This window comes from Gracilinanus agilis, chromosome 2, assembly GCF_016433145.1.
Source record: "Gracilinanus agilis isolate LMUSP501 chromosome 2, AgileGrace, whole genome shotgun sequence".
NCBI classification, from domain to species: Eukaryota; Metazoa; Chordata; class Mammalia; order Didelphimorphia; family Didelphidae; genus Gracilinanus; species Gracilinanus agilis.
The window spans coordinates 402,455,167-402,468,312 of record NC_058131.1 but is presented as its reverse complement, the minus strand read 5'-3'; the positions used below and the strand labels follow the sequence as shown (position 1 = coordinate 402,468,312).

The 13,146-nt window shown below is 45.5% G+C and overlaps 3 protein-coding genes across 3 annotated transcripts in view; 1 reads left to right on the top strand and 2 right to left on the bottom strand.

Moving 5' to 3' along the window:
• The first annotated feature begins 2,469 nt into the window (after positions 1-2,469).
• On the top strand, positions 2,470-4,887 carry WDR55 (WD repeat domain 55). Its single transcript, XM_044664538.1, is given in 9 exon segments — positions 2,470-2,515; positions 2,518-2,636; positions 2,740-2,888; positions 3,078-3,178; positions 3,504-3,591; positions 3,729-3,908; positions 4,002-4,101; positions 4,226-4,395; positions 4,481-4,887. Coding segments are annotated over 9 exon segments (1,269 nt in total). The 3' UTR covers positions 4,797-4,887.
• Positions 4,888-5,389: 502 nt separating this feature from the next.
• DND1 (DND microRNA-mediated repression inhibitor 1) lies at positions 5,390-7,712 on the bottom strand. Its single transcript, XM_044664541.1, has 4 exons — positions 7,605-7,712; positions 7,346-7,463; positions 6,446-6,907; positions 5,390-6,214 (listed from the first exon to the last, which is right to left on the bottom strand). Exons 1-4 carry the CDS (start codon positions 7,626-7,628, stop codon positions 5,763-5,765), a joined length of 1,056 nt encoding a protein of 351 aa, XP_044520476.1. The 5' UTR covers positions 7,629-7,712; the 3' UTR covers positions 5,390-5,762.
• A 356-nt stretch (positions 7,713-8,068) lies between these two features.
• HARS1 (histidyl-tRNA synthetase 1) overlaps positions 8,069-13,146 on the bottom strand; it is a 45,400-nt gene continuing 40,322 nt past the window's right edge. Inside the window, exons 10-12 of the mRNA XM_044664539.1 lie at positions 10,439-10,555; positions 10,060-10,206; positions 8,069-8,519 (exon numbers count right to left, since the gene is read on the bottom strand). Coding sequence (XP_044520474.1) covers positions 8,445-8,519; positions 10,060-10,206; positions 10,439-10,555 — 339 coding nt within the window. The 3' untranslated portion in view covers positions 8,069-8,444. The remainder of the gene's footprint in view (positions 8,520-10,059; positions 10,207-10,438; positions 10,556-13,146) is intronic.

Sequence of the window (13,146 nt, the reverse complement as noted above, 5' to 3'; positions counted from 1 at the left end):
AGTTCCTCAAAGGTATTGTTTCATGACTGGTTCTTGCCTAATGGAATGGGATAATTAGGAAAGAGGGCTAGTGGTGCTTTCTAATCTGTTTAGCCCTTTCTTACACTGGTCTGTGTTTATATGGAATAGGAATGTCATTATGTCTCTTAAGTCAAGGTACAGATGAAATCCTTTGTTCCATTAGTTACAAGCTTCAGCAAGGCTGGCTTCTGAATCACTTTTTTTCTCCCCTGGCTCCTTTCTGGCAGCTAGCTTTAAGAATATCCAATCCCTAGTATATCACTGGGCTAGTGGCCCACTGGTTTCTTATTAAATGCCATTACTAGATCTGCTAACCCAGCTCTTACTGACTTGCCAGATCCTAGTTCAACTTTCAACTTGGATTCCTTGCAAAAATTAACTTTTAGAGGGGGTAGCTAGGAAGGTAGAGAGCCAGTCCTAGAAACAGGAGGTCTTGGATTCAAATATGAACTCAGACACTTTGTAGCTCTGTGACTCTGGGCATGTCCCTTAACTCCCATTGCCTAGTCCTTACCATTCTTGTATCTTGGAATTAATACACAGTATTGATTCTAAAATGGAAGGTAAAGGTTTAAAGAATTAACTTTCAATAAGCAGTAGGGATGTTGGAAGTTCAGGCAGATGTTGCTTTCTGTAGGTAATCAAAGAGATTGAGCTTAACTTAGTTTTTGTGGCTATAAAACATTACATTAGTACATTAGCTTTCTACAGTTCTACTTTAGACCTATGGTAATTCCCTAATTTGGTGGGGTATAAGCAGCAAGCATGGCTTGATGGTTAGTATATAGTAGTCCAGTAATCCCCCAGCAGTAGGATATTGGCTATTTTACCAGTTCAGCCAGCCCAGCTACTAGTCAAACACTAAAGCAGTGGGTGCTTTTGGGGAAGAAACTTTGGAAATGGCAAATTACAGCTCAGTTCTGTTCTATCATGTAGAAAAAGCCCTTTAGGCTTTAAAAGAATGCATACCCTTTGATCCAGCAATACCACTACTAGGTTTGTACCCCAAAAATTTAATAAGGAAAAATATTTGTACAAAAATATTCATAGCTGCACTCTTTGTGGTAGCAAAAGATTGGAAAATAAAGGGTTGTCCCTTGATTGGGCAATGGCTGAACAAATTGTCATGTATGATGGTGATGGAATACTATTGTGCTATAAGGAATGATCTGGAGGATTTCTACATGAACTAAGGAGAACCTCAATGAACTGAGCAGAAACAGGAGAACATTGTACACAGAAAGTGAACCATGAAACAATTCAATGTAATGGTCTTTGTTACTAGTAGCAATGCAACAAGCCAGGACACTCCTGAAGGACTTATGGGAAATAATGCTAACCACATTGAGAGAAAGAACTATGGGAGTAGAAATGCAAAAGCAAAACATGACATCACATCACAGGTATATATGGGTATCTGATTTAGGGTTTAGGCTTTAAAAAAATCACTCTATAGCAAAAATGAGTAATTAGAAAATAGGTATCAAGTGATAACATTTGTACAACCCAGTGGAATTGCTTATCGGCTCTGGGAGTGAGGAGAGAAGAGAGGAGGGAAATAAAATGAATCACGGAAACATGAAAAAAATTTAAAAAAAAAATCTTCTGGCTTTGGTACCCATCTACTTCACCTCTTTTTAAAAGGGGCAGTTATTCAGCAGAATTTACCCAGTTCTCTGTTGTCCCGTTGCCTGCTCTTCCAGCTCTCTTAAATCACTCTAGTGTAAGGCTCCTAATAGTGCACAGCTGTACTGGAAGCAGTCTATGCAGCCATTAGAAGGTTGGAAATTAGGATTTGCCCACTGACATCAGACTTGGTAGCCTTCGACTCCCTGTAATGGATGTAGCACAACTAGCCAGTACCTGATGAAGCCACTACAAGGGCCTATCTTAGCTCTGAGAACTGGCCAGCCAGACGAATTGGGGGGCCATGGTGGTCATTGAATGGAGCAGTGTGGATGGCTGCAGATGATGCCTCCCCCCGGGCTTTTATCCACCAAGCACTTTAACCTCTCTGAGATCTGCAGAAGCTTCTGCCTCTTCTTGGTTTGGTGATTGTTCCTGGTACCTCTGACTCTCAGCGGCGAGTATGTAACCCTCTTTGCTTTGTCAGGACCCCAATTCCCCAAGTCTATTCCACTGATCCTCCCTTCTGTCTCCCTTCTGTCTCTTAGCCAATACCATACCGTTTTGATGGTCGCTGCTTTATAGTATAGTTTAATATCTGGTACTGCTAGGTCAGGACCCCAATTCCAAGGCTTAAAGGTCCATGCTGGCAAGGCCTAAAAGGAGTTTCCGTGTGGATTAGTCAGTGGCCCAAAGCCTCGTGAATGGACCTAGCAACTGGTCCAGCGCCAGAGTTTCTCAGCTACCCTTAGGAGCTAGGACTATCCGGTCCGGTCCCCTCCTCCGCCCCTCGACTTCATTCGGCCCACTTGGCAAAAGAATATGCTCAGAGCGTTGCTTCCGCTTCCTCACCACGCCCAAGGCTTGAAAGCGGTAGTGAATGGAACTGCAGGCTTCCAAGCCTTTTCGACTCGGTGATACCTGGGAGCATTTGTACGTTTTCCGGTCTCTTCCCGGAAGTTGTTATCAGCATGGCGGCCTCCAGTGAGGTGAGGCGTGGAGCAAGGGAATGGGACACTCACGGGCACTGGGGTGGCGGAGGGAAGAGTTGCGGCGAAATCAACCACACTTCCTTCGGGTGTTCCCTTGTAGTCTGAGGTCGAGCCCGAGACAGAGACCACGGCTCCCCGGGAGCGGGACACACCGGAAGACATAGTGTTGGAGGCTCCGGCCAACGGACTGGCCTTTCACCCGGCGCGGAACCTCCTGGCCGCGGGGGACGTGGACGGGGACGTGTTCGTGTGAGCTTGGGGAAGGGGGTCTTGGAGAGCTCGCGATCCGGAGCGCTGGGATCTGATTAATGTCACCGCCCTCCCACCCGTAGAGAAGCAGCACTGACCGGGTCTTTCCTTTGACGGAAGAAACAAACCCGGAGAGCGGCAGTGACTTGTCCAGTAATATATAACTGTCCTTTCTCTTCCTCCCCGCAGCTTCGAGTATTCCTGTTGGGAGGGTGAAACCAGGGAGCTCTGGTCCTCAGGACACCATCTCAAGTCCTGCCGGGACCTGGCCTTTTCCGACGACGGACATAGTGAGTTTGGAAGAGAGAAGGGCAGCTCCTCAGTCTACTTCTGGAGGTCAAGAGTAGCCAGCCATCGTAGCCTTCTACGAAGGAGCTGGGATTTGGTAGAAGGGATTTCTGATGAAACGTCTGCAGGACCAGAACTGGGTCACTTCCAGTGCTGAGTCCGTAGACATTTTTTTGGGGGTGGGGATGGAAATAGAATAGCCCTGGCCTGAGAATGAGATATTTAGCAAGGAGTGAACCTTGAACTCGCCCTGCTTTTTTAAGTGAGGGGGTTGGGATAAGTCTGTCAGACCACTGCTTTCTCTCCATTTTTATCTGTCTCCACCAGAACTTATCAGTGTTTCCAAGGATAAAGCCATTCATATCCTAGATGTTGAGCAAGGCCGACTGGATAAACGAATATCCAAGGCTCACAGGTATGGCAGCCATTGGGAAAATTAAGTAATTGAGAAAGTTGGAATCTTCCTTCAAGAGTACGTAAGACAGGGCTTCTTTTTTAATCTTTCATCACTTATTTCTTGACTTACCGTCAACCCCTAATTTGATCCCATAGTGTACCCATCAATAGCTTGTTGATAGTAGATGAGCATCTGTTAGCTACTGGGGATGATGGTGGCAGTATTCGGCTCTGGGACCAGAGGAAGGAGGGTCCAATTATGGACTTGAAGCAACACGAGGAATACATTGCAGATATGGCTCTGGACTCTGCTAAGAAGCTGCTTCTTACTGCCAGGTAGAGCCTTGGGAAACTTCCCTTTTCTTCCTCCCCACCAAACTGCTTTTGTAAGGTTGCCTCCATAATGATCATTGCTTGCTTTTTTCACAGTGGGGATGGTTGCCTTGGTGTCTTTAATATTAAACGCCACCGATTTGAACTCCTATCAGAAGCACAGAGTGGGGATTTGACCTCTGTTACACTAATGAAGGTACCAGAGAAGACTGTGGTGTAGGGGTGGGGGTTGGGGAGGAACCAAGAAGGAAAAACCAATCCAGCTCATCAGATCTTGGATTGTTTGCCAATCCAGTAGAAATGATTCCATTTTCTTGCAGAGGGGAAAGAAAGTTGCTTGTGGTTCTAGTGAGGGGACCATTTACCTCTTCAACTGGAATGGTTTTGGAGCAACTAGTGACCGTTTTGCTCTGAAAGCAGAGTCAATTGATTGCATTGTACCCATCACAGACAGTCTGCTATGCACAGCCTCTACTGATGGGATTATCAGGTAATGAGAAGGGTGAAGTTGGTGGTGATAGGATGGGGCACTGGGCAAGTCAGGTTCCCATGGTACTTTTTTGTTTTCTCCATAGGGCAGTCAATATCCTGCCAAACCGAGTAGTGGGCAGTGTGGGGCAACATGCCGGTGAACCTGTGGAGCAATTAGCCCTCTCTCACTGTGGTAAACTTCTTGCCAGCAGTGGCCATGATCATAGACTCAAATTCTGGGATGTGACACAGCTTCGTTCAGTAGTAGTCGATGATTATCGGAAGCGAAAGAAGAAGGGTGGCCAGTTACAGGCTCTGAGTAGCAAGGCTTGGGGTATAGATGATTTTTTTGCTGGACTGAAAGAGGAGGAAGACATAGTGCCTAATCCAGTGGAAGAAGAAAGTGAGGACAGTGACTGAGAGGATGGTATAGTAGGTATCATCCAAGACCTTCAGTTGCAGCTAAGTAAATCAGCCCCCTCTCTGGTTTTTTTTTTTTTTAAACCCTTAACTTCTGTGTATTGGTTCCTTGGTGGAAGAGTGGTAAGGGTGGGCAATGGAGGTCAAGTGACTTGCCCAGGGTCACACAGCTGGGAAGTGTCTGAGGCCAGATTTGAACCTAGGACCTCCCGTCTCTAGACCTGACTCTCAATCCACTGAGCTACCCAGCTACCCCCCCCCCCCTCTGGTTTTTTACAGCAGTTTCTAAAGCCTTCTATAGAGGCTGCTTCAAGCATAACTAAGACTGAGACCACTTTGGTTCTGTGGCAGGAGAGGAACATGTTAAAAACCACCAGGCTCAGTAGTTAACCTGGACTTTTGTTCTTTTTAGTGAGTGATGACAGGATGACAAAACAATTCATAATTCTGTACACTTGGATTATAGTGTCAAGACTATACTACCTGTAGTCTTCCACTTAAAAAGCTGAAAACTGAACACAACCTGCCCCAACTGGGCTCTAATCAGAATTAAGAGAAGAGCCCTTGTAGTGGACACAGCATGGACACATATATACCAACCTCAGGTTTTTAATTAAATAGAAGAAAAACAGACTTGAAACTCAGCACACAGGAGCATAGAATACCAAGGGGGAAAGGACCAACAATGAGCAGAGGAACCAAAGAATCACCTTTAGGTCTAACTAGCCATTTAGAAAACGGCTTGAGGGACAAAACCAGATAAGGATTAGGTGGGTGGAGATGTAACTGGCAGAGAGGGAAGGCAATAGGAAAACAAGAGGAAGTTGTTCCTCTAGATCAGTTAGGGCTAGAGTGTTCCCACTTGTCCAGCTTCAGGGCCCTGCCCTTCTTGAAAGACTAAGGGGCTCTTTACCCTATCTCCCCACAGGGTATAAACATACAACAGAAAGTAAACAATGGCTTTTTTTAGCAGGAAAACCACCCCCACCCTGGGCTCTCATTTCCCCTTGGTTCACCTAATGCTTCTAAGAGGCGCAGGGACACAGCATTCTTGGCCACTTCATGTCCACTTGGCCCTTCCTTTGTCACAACTACCCAGATAAGGCCACTGAAAGGCACTGGGTGACCAGGAATTACCACCTGGTACCAAAATCGGTGCCAGCCTGCAGGCCCCACTCCCAAGCACTTGGTGAGAAATACAGGCATGCCCAAGTGCTTCTGATGGCACAGTGTCTCAAGGGTGGTCTGGGCACAGCTAGTTGGCAGTGGGGTCCCTAATTTCTCAGGTAGGATCCTGTGGCTTGTCTCAGGCCCCAAGCCCCGAAATAAAGGACCTTCAGTTTGCTGTCTGAGTCGTTGCTTCAGGTCAGGCTTCAACCATTCTACTGTCACCTGGTCTCCACAGAGCTTTGAGCGCCCTGCGGGACAGAGGACACACAGAAGTGACGATGGGTATGGGGAGATGACCACCCATGCTTAGCCTCCTATAATCTGCACACAACCCACCTTTTTCCAACAAACACTAAACCCATCCTCTAATGATTATGAGGCTCTTCCAACCCCCCATTAACTAGCCTATTAGAACTCTTAATGACATAGAAGGCTCCCCATTTTCCTCAACCCCGCCATAACTTCACTGGTCCTCCTACCTTCTACCAGAGCTTTCTTGGCCATAGCTGCAGCCCGGTGGGAGCTAAACTTGAGCAGCGCAATCTGTGTGTGGGGGTGCATAAGGCTGGGAAGCAGCAGGGCTTCCTGCAGACCGGAGCCCAAAGGCTGCAAGGCCTGAAGCAGGGCCTGGTGGCTCAGGGCTGGGGGCAGACCGTCCAGGGTCAGCTCGCATTTCTCGGTGCTCCGGCAGACCAGCAGTGGGCAGGCAGGTCGAAGAGGGTGATTGTGAAGCGTGGCGATGGCCGCCTGGGCTCCGCGCCGGGAGCTGTAGCGGGCGTAGGCAAAGCCTCGGTTCAGGCCACTAAAAGTCATCATGAGGCGAAACTCGTAGAGGCGCCCCACTCGCTGAAACAGTGGAATCAGCTGGTGCTCATATACATCCTGGGGCAGGCGACCGATGAACACCTCTGAACCTGCTGGTGGAGGGCTGCCCACCCAGCCTGGGGAGAGAGTGGTCTTTGAACTGCTGCCCCGGGTGGGCACACTAATCCAAACCGGGGAGCCTCTGAACTGACTTTGCTATTAACTCGGCATAAACTCGGACTTTACACTGGCCTGTAAAATTAGAAGTTTGCACTAAATTAAAAGTCCGTTTCAATATTACTAGTGGATGTGAGTATGCCATAGTTCTAAAATGCAAATAGAAACCAGCTTCAGACTGTTCTAAAAGTTTAGCTCGCCTTTCGCGGAGCTTAACAGTATAGAATAACTCTGGGGTGCGAATCAGGGGCAGTTAATGGGCACTTCACTCACCAACTCAGACGGTCCGTTCACAGGCCACTCCCCCAAGCCTTGGGGGGAGGGGTATGGCGCCTAACTGTCCCCGACAGCTGGAGGCTCAGGGCGCCCCCCCCCCCCCATTGCGGTGCAAATATTACCTGGGGGCGGACCGCCGTATTTCCTCTGCCCGTTTACTTGCACCAGCCGGATGCCCGTTTCCCTCACCCAAGCCTCCAGCGCAGCCTTGTTCACTGGGTTCACCCGCTCACACCATAACTAGGGAGGGTGAAAGAAGGGGTGAGTGCTGGCACTAGGCTCCAGGGAACATTGCATGGTAACTCTTGTCCGGGAGGGTCAGCTCCCCGCCCCCGCTCCCGCATCAATTCACCAGGGGATCCCTCACTCTAAGGGACTCACCTCGCATTCCCGCTTGGACTGCATGTTTGGAGGCGACACACCCCTCCACACACCTTTATAGCTTCGGTCTCAGCCTCTGGAACCTTCCCCAGCCCCCCAGACTCTCATTGGTCGAGGGTTGAGACCCCGCCCCTACGGGGAGGGTGGGGGGGGGAGAAGGGCCACGTGCTCTGCTCTCCAGGGTATAATAAACAGGTGGAAGCAGGAAAACAGCGGGGGGAGGGGCTTAGGCAATCCGCGGTGCCCATTTGCCCTTTCCAATTTCAGATAAGCAAGAAACCACTCAGGAGTTTAACTAAACCCATGTGTGAGAAAGAAAAAGATTATAACAAATCCCAAATATAGTAACACCTTGCAGAAGCGGGTCACCAGGGTATCGCTCCCAAACTGGGGCGGCATCAAAATGTAAGGGGGAGCCCCTAGACAATCATTCCTGGATCTAGACAGGAGTGGAAACAGACAGAGAAGTTTTAGGCATTTTATTGGACCCACAGGTAATTGGCTTCACAAAACTGATGGAAAATGTTGGCATCAAGGCTTTTCTACCATAAACATGGGGACACTGCACACAATGCACTGGGGGGGATGGGGGGGGAGGGAGACACCCAGGGCCAACACAGCCTGGGAAGATTCAGTTCATATCATATGCCAGAAAGCAACCTCTTTGAGAAAATGAAGTTATATGCCGACTACCCTTGCCAGTGATTTTACAATAAAGTATTAATAAGTTCTGCACTCCCTCTAATTCTTCCCTCTGGGAATAGATTGTGCAAAGCAACTGAAGAAGATGGACCAGTTTCTAAGTAGTGCAATTTCTACTATCCACTGACTTCCTTCAGTTCAGCAGATGGTGGCAGGGTATTGGCTTGTTCGTTTCCTGATTTCTTCTACAAGGTTTTCTTTCCGAATGTCCACCTGGCCAAAAGGGGAAGAAGAGAGCATGAGAAATGTCTGTTCTTCCCATATTCTATCTCCCTTTTTGCTTTCAAATTTCCCTATCCAATAATTATTATAGCTAGGATCTATATGACACTTACTATGTACTATGCACTTTTTACAAATATCTCATATGATCCTCATAACAATCCTGGAAGGTAGGTGCTATTATCATATCATTCTCATTTAACTGATGAAGTTGGGACAAACCCTTTAAGTGACTTGCCCAAGGTCACCCAACTAATAAGTATCGGAAGTCTAATTTGAACTCAGGTCTACCAGATTCTAGGCCTAGCTCTCTACCTAGCTGCCTCAATGATAAGTCACAGTTAACAAGTAACCATAGACTGAGACTGAGGAAATGGTGGCTGGCAAAGGGCTACACTGGGAATGGAACTGACTGCCAGGGTTTCCATCAAATGAATAAGCTGTGAAAAGATTTCAGTCATTAGGAAATATTAAATTCCTCCAAAATACCTTCCCCATATGCTTGTTAATGCTTCAAATTTCTTTAACTAGGAACCAAAGCATTGGATTTAGAGATAAAACAATCCAAATACTGCTCAGAGAAAAACAGGGTTTTTCACAGGGTTCTAAACCTCCACAGGAAAAAAAACAAACCAGAATTACTTCTGCCTTTGCAGCCTCCCTAGAGACAGGCTTCATCTGCTTTATCTTGTCCAAGACTTTTATTTCAATACCTATAAAGCATAGTAACATATTCCTATATATAAGACAGTATTGGAGGCAGTCTCAGAGCAAGAGAGACAAGTTCAAATGGCTCTCTGGACATAGGAGCTTGAGTGACCCCAAGTCACTCAACCCCCACAATGCTCTAGGCCAGTGGTGTCAAACTCAAATAGAAAGGGATGGGGGTGTGTGGGAGGGAGAATTAATATTGACTTAAAAACCTCAAATTAACATTATCAATGTTGTATTGTATTTATTTACTTTATCATACATTTCCCAATTACATTCTAATCTAATTGAGCAGCATTCCTAAGCTCTAGGCAATTCAGGGATATCTAGGAAACTGCATAAATAACCAGTAGGGCAGAGAGCTTCCCATTCCAGCAGTTCTCCACACCAAGGAAATCAAAGATCCAGTTCTAATCTCCTAGTGTTCTAGGTGTAAAGACCTGCTAGGACTGGTGGAAAAACCCTTCTAGGAATGAAATTATAGATGAAAAAAAAATACAAGGGCCTGTCATTTCAGTTTAACCTGCTATAATTTGTAGTCTCAGAGAATTGTCCCCAATTCACAAAAACCAAGTTGACCAAATGAAGGTTGGAACCCAAATCTTCAGGTATCAAGTTGGACACTCTACCAACTGTGTCAAGCTGCCTCTGGTAAATAAATGAGCTTAAATCAAGGCAGAGTGCATTGAGGTGAACAAAGGAGAGTGGAGGCAAAATGTGCTAGGAAAAACTTAAGAAGGAATAATTTGAGGCCATGAGATGAGAATGGAGTGCATACCAGGGCCTTCTATCTCAATCCCCTCCCTCTGGGATAACTCACCTCTTCTCTGCTAGCCACACAGCGCAGTTTGATGACACCATCCTTCAGCTCCTGCTCCCCAATGATGGCCACTAGTGGGATACCAGTCTCCTCACAGTACTGCAACTGCGTCAGCAGTTTGGGGTTCTTCTTGTATAGTAGCTCAGCCTAAAGAGAAAAGGGCAGAGTAGGGGCTGAGACAGGTCTTTGCCTTGGAGAGAACACTCCCGCTTGGCCCACAAGATTAGTTTCTTGCTGGAAGTTCATTTGGTTCCAGGAATTACCATTGCTGACCCACCATGAAAAATCAAAAGGAACATCACAGTCCATGAATAGAAATGAGTTCTAAAGCAAAAGAACATAATACTTCCTTTCAGACTCCAGGGTCATTCATTCATACCTTAATTCCCCTGTCCCACAGTTCTGCAACAAGCTTTAGCCTTTCCTCCAAGAGTTTTTTTTGGGCTGCAGCCACAAGCACCTGGGTCTCTGTGGTCCGAAGTTTTTCCTCAGAAGCCTAAGGAAAGAGCAGACTGGGTCAGTGTTGTCTATGATGACAGGTTAGCAATTTGGCAAGCTAGATCTGCTCAAGCTTCTAGATCTGCTCGAATTTGAGAATAGCAGTCTGAGAATCAATCTATCCCCCTACCAAACCTTCTCCAAGCAATTTACAGCCAATCCAGGCTCACCGTCCATTTCCCAAACCCAGGAGTATAACACAAGAATATTCACAAGCTCACACTTGAAAAAATACAAAGGAGAAACCAGACAACAGAGGAACAAATGATTTATCTTTACATAGCCCCAGGAGGTAGATTTGATTAACAAAGTTTCAGTTCTTCCCTCTTTTTCAGTTTTCTTTCAGTTTCCCTCTTTTTACTAGAAATTCACAACCAGAATCTCATAAAAAAAATTTCCCAAATGGTTACATGCACACCTACATATACCTATAGTATCTAGTAAGGAGAAAAAGGCTTTAAAATCTGCATCATTCACAAGTCCCACGCAGACAATTTGCAAATGAGGTCATTAGCCTGAGCCTCCCAAGAATCCTACCACAACAGAGGAAGGTAGGTCTCCCAGATAATATCATTCCCATTTGACAGATGAAGATTCTGTGGTTCAGAGAGCTTACTGCCATTTTCATATTACAGTTAAATATCTATCAGAGGTTAGTTCTGGCCCAAGGTCATTCTGTCTTTAAATCGGCTTTTGGTTACCAGCTGCCTGGCAGCATAACAGAAGGCAGATAAGAACTTGTAGAGAGCCATAAACAAGCAATTTGATCTGTAATTCATATCAGATCCAACTATAACTGATGATTATAACCAATTTTAACTTCTTTCATTATTCAAAGTTTTCCTGTCTAATAAATCATGTTATTTTGAAGAGAAGGGGGATATGTCAGGAGCAATAGAAATTAGAATCTCAAGTAGATATTTTTATCTGGACCCCCTCAAAAGATCAATACAGACCGGCAGAGCCATGTATTGGCTTTTCTCCCAATCGAGTGGAGACAGGTGTGGGATATCTAAGATAAAAATCTGAGATTCCTCTTTTGATTCCTCTCATAATTCTCACCTTCCTTCAAAATGCATTATAGTCTTATTAAAAAAGCTTTGGACTCTCAGCACTCCAGCAGGAGGGGGATAACTCTGTTCCCCTTTGACCAAGAATACAGATGGCTGGTAAGGCCCTTGGCATTTTGCCCAGAATTAAAGTAAAATAATGAAGCTCAAAAAATTTGTTTAATACCATCAAGGCTGAGAAACTGCCCTGGCTTTCCGGCCTAAGGAGATGTCTGTCCCAGGCTCCACTTAAAGTTAACACATATAGTTGATAGTTTAGCATAGGTTTTTTATCTACACCTGGAGGCTTCTAAGGCTTTTGTTTTGATTATAGTAAAAATCCTGCTCTCTGTAACTGTGGGAAAATTTCTTGGGCTTTTGGGGGAAGGGGATCTTTAATTTCCTTTATAATAAAGTGGCTACTTCAGTATTTTTTGAAGTACTATGAGCTAACAAGCCGTGCTTCCAATCTGTTTCACTCTTTGCATCAGACGACCACCCTAGGCCACTCAGATTAGTCTCTGGTTATAGAGCAGGTTCTCTTTAAGAACTCACTAAGAGCAACAGACACACGGAGTGGTTGTCAGATAAGGTCACCCAATGATCTCAGGCTGGGCATTTCCATTCTCCATATTAGATCCTGATGTAGGTTTGTGCCTCTTTGTGTCTATTTTTTAAAACAGGTTGGGATTTCATCAGTAAAGGAAGCCGCTGGTGGAGATATTTCCCCTACTGAAGCCAGGCTCAGGCATAGTAAGGTGGTGTTTGAGAATTACTTGGAGCACTGAAAAGTTCAGTGACTCACCACCAAGATTACCATGAGATGAAGGGTCTGAGGGGACACTCTTTAGCCTAGGTCTATCTCCTGGTCAGTTTTCTATTGCCTTCTCCACCTCTTTTATGCACTCTATAAATCAGTAAAGTGCTAGTTACTATAATTACAAACTATGCACTTAATGATACTACAAATGAGAATGTACCAAGTCTTATGCCACCTCCCCCCACCTTAAAGTCTTTTAGAATCCAGGCAGCTTTTTCCTAATCTCTCCCTATTCTACACCCCTCCCTTCAAACAATACTTTTGTTTGCAATAGCAACAAATAAATGTTTTGTAAATAACAGCAGAGGTGAAGTAGCAAGGGAAGACTGGAATCTACAACAACAAAGAGGGCCATAAATTCAAGTGTTGGAGTGGCTCAAGATGAACCCCGTAGTCAGGGCCTAAATACCAAATAAACTAAACCGGTATAGAGATATCCTTTTATTGACTCTCCCAGCAGGAAAAAAAAAATCAAACAAAAAAAGATCCCATTCTTTTCCCAATTATATATAGGACTATTTAAGGACAGACACACAAACTGGCCTCTAAGTTAGAAAGCTAATTAGCTATATTTTTTCTCCCCGCCTTGACTGTGAAATAGAATTGACACTCATGCTCCAAACAGAGGTCCTACCTCCATCCTCTGTTCCACAATGGAGAAGATCCTTTCAATCCCAATGCTGAGCCCCACACATGGCACCTTTCGACCCTTGGGGTCAA